At 44.2% G+C, this 5,874-nt stretch overlaps 1 protein-coding gene across 1 annotated transcript in view; it reads right to left on the reverse strand.

Moving 5' to 3' along the window:
* Nucleotides 1-5,874, reverse strand: part of clasp2 (cytoplasmic linker associated protein 2) — a 45,802-nt gene that overhangs the window by 18,590 nt on the left and 21,338 nt on the right. Inside the window, exons 8-16 of the mRNA XM_025065294.1 lie at nt 4,090-4,230; nt 1,953-2,026; nt 1,762-1,854; nt 1,528-1,673; nt 1,051-1,186; nt 850-920; nt 698-757; nt 544-621; nt 165-332 (exon numbers count right to left, since the gene is read on the reverse strand). Coding sequence (XP_024921062.1) covers nt 165-332; nt 544-621; nt 698-757; nt 850-920; nt 1,051-1,186; nt 1,528-1,673; nt 1,762-1,854; nt 1,953-2,026; nt 4,090-4,230 — 967 coding nt within the window. The remainder of the gene's footprint in view (nt 1-164; nt 333-543; nt 622-697; nt 758-849; nt 921-1,050; nt 1,187-1,527; nt 1,674-1,761; nt 1,855-1,952; nt 2,027-4,089; nt 4,231-5,874) is intronic.

Below are 5,874 nucleotides of genomic sequence, written 5' to 3' on the forward strand. Positions count from 1 at the left end.
TTAAAGATTTCAGAGCAGTAAATGGGTTAAACAGCCCTCTGGCCTTCTTTACGATGATTTTCTACTGATGCTGGGTGACAGGAAACTAAAGGGTAAAGCCCGGTCCACACAGTAAGTCAGAGTCTAAACCTAACACTGGAGGCAGAGCTTTGAGCATGGATTACTTGAGGCTCTCTTGAGAGGAAGAGGAGGAGCGGTCACTCTGAGGAAGCGAGGCCACGCTGCCAGAACTCTTCAGGAAGGACTGAAGGGTCCTCTGGTACGACGGCTCCAAGGAGTTGTAGAGAGCGTCGGTCTCTGATGGGAAGTGGTTCCTTAATCCCCAGTAGGCTCTGGCAGAGTGGAGAAGCAGCAAAGAGGGAGAAAAAAAGGACAGGACAGATACGATGAGGATAGAAAGATGACATCTGTAAGCAGACACATGATGGATGGGATGCTGATGGTGTAAAAAAAGCAGCTGGTTCAAACAGGAAATGTAGGGTGGTGAAATGTTCATTTCCGCATGATGTCACTTTAGGAAATGCCTGCGTGTCTGTGTCTTACTTGCGGGCCTCCACTCTGGCCTCCGAGTCTGCATCTCGAATTCCCTTCTTGATGCTCTCCACCAAGACTGCTGTGTGCCTACAAAATACACCAGGTGTTAGGAACCACCTGTACATCACAATACTAGTAAAACAACAGTGATCGTGGTGCTCACCTCTCTAAAGAGTGTGTCTGCCATTCCTGCAGCAGAAGGTCCAGGAAGTCATAACAGCGCCTGATGATGAAATGTTTCCATCAGTCTCATCGCCACAAAAAAAACACCACTGTGGATATCACAAATTTAGACTTGAACGGTTGTGACCTCACCTTCTAACAGCCACAGACTTGGACGTGCAGTTACTAGTTATCAAAGGGATGAGTCTGGGAACGTGTGTGTGCTGCAGAGAGGGAGCAGTGAAAGAGAATAGATAAGAAGACCTGACGCAGATCCAACAGTGACTATAGAGCGAGTAAATAAAGCCGGAGAAGGAATTTCTGAATCAGCAGCACTTGTTAAAAACGTCGTACCCGTATAATGATACGGATCGCAGACACACCGGAGGTGGCCATGACCTTTGCACAGTTGGGGATGAGGTTGAACAGAACAGGAACGATGGCTTCTGCACCATGGTCAAACTTATTTCCCAGCACTGTGGACAGGTGGCTACAAGATGAGCCAAGAAGAAGACAAAAAAACAACAACAACAGACAAACTGATGTCAGTACAAAGAGATAAACCAGTTTTAGAAGGTAAAGAAATATTATAGTACAAAGACCCAGGTTTTTATAGCAATTATTATCATTATGTTATCATTTAGAGTAAAATACTGGTAAACAGGTAAACTATAATTGTGATTCTGTCCCACTTTTGAGGCAGTGTCTGCTAAAGAAGGACAGAAGGTACAGAAGGATGATCTTCTGTGTCGACTCCTGGAGAGAGAGAGCTGCCAAAAGAGAAAGTACAAGAGGATGCCTGAGTGGTAAAAATATCTCGTCACTACTCACGCCACAGTGATGCAGACCTCGCGAACCACTTGCGATCGCAGATCTTTAGCAGACAACTTAAAAGCCCCGTCTAAGAGACGCAGGTGCTGGTAGAAGCAGTCGTAGCTGGTTGCACCAGCCACCAGCAGGGAGCGAATCTTTTTCATCTGATAAACAACATGGCAAAAATACAACTTTAACAAATGTCTTAATGTTACAGATGAAGTCTAGAGGCATTGGAGTGACTCTACTGACAGCGTTGGCTCTCTGGTCCCAGTCATGTTTGTCATCGGAGCAGATTTCACGAATCTTGTTAAGGTTGTCCTCGAGGTCTCTACTTGAGTAAATCTGAAGAAAAAAAAAAAGAGAAGTAAATAACAGAAAACAGCAGGAGCAGAATAATAATGAACAGCGACAAAATGTTTTTTTATGTATGTATCCTGTACCTGAACAGTAGGGACGTCTGTAAAAGCTTTAACAAAGTCATCTTCGTCCACTCCCCCGGCACTGTCCTTAGATACTGGAAGAGACAAAAGTGTGAGTGTCCATCTATAACATTCCACCACGGGCAGAGGGTTGAGATTCTAGTTTTACATGAAGGAAAAAAAAAACTACACAGATGCTTCAGTCAGTGACAGCAGCCTGTGTTTTTAATGGACTTCCTGGTAGTAATGGGAATGTCAATCATTTTTGTTCTCTGAAGGCTGGGAGCCCTGCTGACCACACCTCCACTTTAACGACACAATAGACGGGAACAACAAGACAAAGGAATGCCACACACTGTGAAAAAAATACAAATAAACAGAAAAGCTAAGAGCAGTCCAGGCAGATGGTACTTAAAATACATCTGAACTGAGAAGAACGCTGAAGAAGATCTGTGAATGTGGCTGCAGGGAGATAACAGAGACACAGAGGAAACAGAAGAATCCTCCTCTTCCTGATTTAAGGCAATAACAAAATTAAATCAATGACAAAACTCAACGTGACTTTGAGGGGACTGGAGATCTGCAATGTGGCCAAAAGAGATTGGAATCACTGCATATTCTATGACTCAGGGTGTTTAATAACAGCAGCTGCTCCTGGGCAACACACAACACCGAACGCCGGAGCAGTTTGAACTGTTAGCTTTATGATAGAACAAGCTACACACAACATAATAATCAGGGAAAATGACTGCAATAAAACATGTGTTGGTGGAATGCTCTAGGTCAAGCTGCATTCGAAATTGCTTTTCTATCATGGTGTCACATGGTAACAGCTCAAGACTGTTTCAGGATATCACAGCTGAGAGCCTCAGTTTTGTGCAGAAACACCAGGAGTTTTCACTGCCCGTGCTGAGGCTGGCCAAAAGACATAGGCGACATAAGGTACAAAGACAGCACAGGTGGGTAGGCATATGTGTTGGACTCCATGAGGAGCCATGACATGCTGATAACTGTGGATTAAAAGTCACCATAAATGTTGGAGCTTAATTTAGAATATAATGCAGGGATGGATTTTCAAGACCAGCTTTGATGACATGGGGGTGAAAGTGCATCACTGGTCAGTTTGAAGTCCAGATCTGACTCTGTTAAAGAGAGATGGACGTGCATTTCCAAATTACAGGTTTTACTCTCACCAACCTGAACAGAAAGTTACCAGATTTTTTAGCCTTGACATTAGACCATCCTGACCTTTGTCATACAGTAGATCACATTATCCTTCATGATGCAGCTTCAAACTGTTACTGTTTTTACTGACTTTGTCAGTATTCACTCTCCGACATTGGCACAATTCAAAGATCTGTCTGTCAGAGTGGAGTGTTGCCAGCCTGTGTGGGCGTTCTGTCATCAACATGCAGAGCATCAGTCCTCCCATCACAGCAGTCATGTCGACTATTTGCAGCAGAATTTGCAGACAAAGACTTAGAAAATGGAAGAAAATGCTCACGACATACACAAACTCACATCAGTGAACGATTCCAGTCAATGCTAATGATTTGTTTTTTTTAAGTCAAGGTCATTAAAATACTCAGCATGCTGGGTATTTGACTCTGGCCACTTCCTCCAAATCAATAAGGCTTCAACAGCCCAAATGACACAAAAAAGTCTTACTTGTTTTTTTTTACCAGCAACAACAATGTTCTCACATTCAAACTGACCATTTGTACTGCATGTACCAGTCAGTGCTGACGGAAAACACATTTGATCGACAGAACGGTCCTGTGAACAAAGATGTCTACCAAGAGAAATAAAGAGGCTGGGATGAAAATCAATAGATGGTGAGAGGAAGTGACCGTAACCACTTCATTCATCTGGGTGGGGGGGGATCTTGGCAGTGAAGACGACATACTCTCCACAGGAAGGATTTTATGGGAAGAAATGCTGCAGTCTGGAGATACCCGCACAGGTATGAGGGCAAAAAGAGGAACATGGACTGTGTCCAACTCTGTGTCTGTCCAAAACATTGTACTTTAACAAGATTTGAACCTATTTATAAAGAATTACATGTTTCTTTTTATGAATATTTAAATTTGTGTGATAAAACGGCTGAAAAGGTCGGACTCTAGTGGGTCTAAAAAACAGTGTTTCCGTTGTGACGTACCTAGCTTCCCACTAGTCGCGCTGGGTCTGCGTGCAGCTGATGTTTCTGCTGGCTTTTTGGGAACTTTGGGGACCTTGAAGGCAGCTTGAGCTGAAGAGGACCGACTCCCATCCACACTGTCATCATCTTCATAGCTGCGATCTAGAGGAAGAGAAGAGAAAGCACAACACTGTTACTGAAACAGGCTGAAACAACATACAACAAGTTATCTGTGCTGTTTCTACACAAATAACATCCACAACTAATCTACAACTTTTGTTGCCTTGTACATACACACCAGGCTCAGTACATCCAGGCCTACCTCTGTGCAGATTAGAGAAAAAATGACACTAATGGTTTCTGTTACTGTTGAGATTGTATAAATAGATCTGCCTATTAAAGATTTCAATGTTATATGGGTTCATGATTTTCACAGTGGACATTCATCAACCTCTCCCTAATCAGAGCTTCAGCCCCTGGTCTAAACATCAGACCGACTACTCATTTTGTTCCTACATTGCAGAATCATTCGAACATTTGGAAAATCAGCAAACACGTGCTGAAACCTCAGAGCAGACCTATAACACATGACTGAGAAAATTATTTTACCAACTCGTATCGTAACGATTTTTCTTTCAGCTGTCTTTTTATGCTGAGTAAAAGGAGCTGGAGGTTGTGTTGAGGCGAGACGTGGGAGGCTGAAGTCTGCAGAGAGCCTGCTCAGAATCACCAAATCAATACTAATTACAATAACATCACTAGTAACATAAAAGAAAAGATGATGCCAGAAAAACAAACCCATGCAAATATAAAAAGCACTTTAAGGAGCCCGAAAACACATCCAACGATTGAGCCGTCCACCCATACACACACATCATCATCGACAGAAGTCTCAGGAGTCCAAATGCTAGTAGAAACTACAACGGAAGGAGAGCTGGGAGTGAAACTCAAGCACACACTTGCAACACAAACATGTCTGCAAGACATTATACAAATATATATATATATACATATATGTGTATACACACACGGTGGAGATTAAACTGGTGGCTGCTGTGGCACTCCGGTCGCTCTTCGCAACCAGCCGTGCAGATATGCGCCATGGCCACCACCCACCAGCTTGACTCATACATCAACTCACCTGCAACAGGCTAACAACACACAGCCTGCTGGGACTTTTGGACACCAAGAAGAAGACTTTCACCATCACCAATCCCCTGACATTCATACACACAAACGCAGTCGGCAATAAACACTGGATCTCCGAGGTCCATCCCTTCACTCACAGTCACAGATCCGCTGGCAGATAAGTCGTCTCATCCTTCAGGGAGGGAGAGGTATCAGGGCCCCCCCTCTGCTCCAAGCTGTACCCCTTGACACATGGACACTCCTCACACACACTTCATATTGGAACTACAACCACACACACACACACACACCTCACATCGCTGCCAGAAAAATCCTTCACCCACAGAAGTGCCGGCATTTTCTCCCATATCTCTCTACCTCGCCTCCACTGCCTCTCCCTCCCTCACCCTTCCTCTCTCGCTCTGTCCCCACAGCATCTCTTCTCCTCCTCCTCTCAGCAGCCTCACAGCCAATCAGACGAAAGGTGACATCATGGTGTTGCAGCCAGTGCGGAGGCAGAACCATGAATGTGTGTGTGTGTGTGTGTGTGTTTGATGTAAGAGAAAGGTAGAGAGACAAACAGACACCCCAGGAATATTAACATTGGCTTCTATGTGTCCCTGCCAGAGCAGCTAACCTACAGTCATCACCAAAAGACAACACACACACTGGAGAAGT

Source organism: Cynoglossus semilaevis, chromosome 18, assembly GCF_000523025.1.
Source record: "Cynoglossus semilaevis isolate Cse_v1.0 chromosome 18, Cse_v1.0, whole genome shotgun sequence".
NCBI classification, from domain to species: domain Eukaryota; kingdom Metazoa; phylum Chordata; class Actinopteri; order Pleuronectiformes; family Cynoglossidae; genus Cynoglossus; species Cynoglossus semilaevis.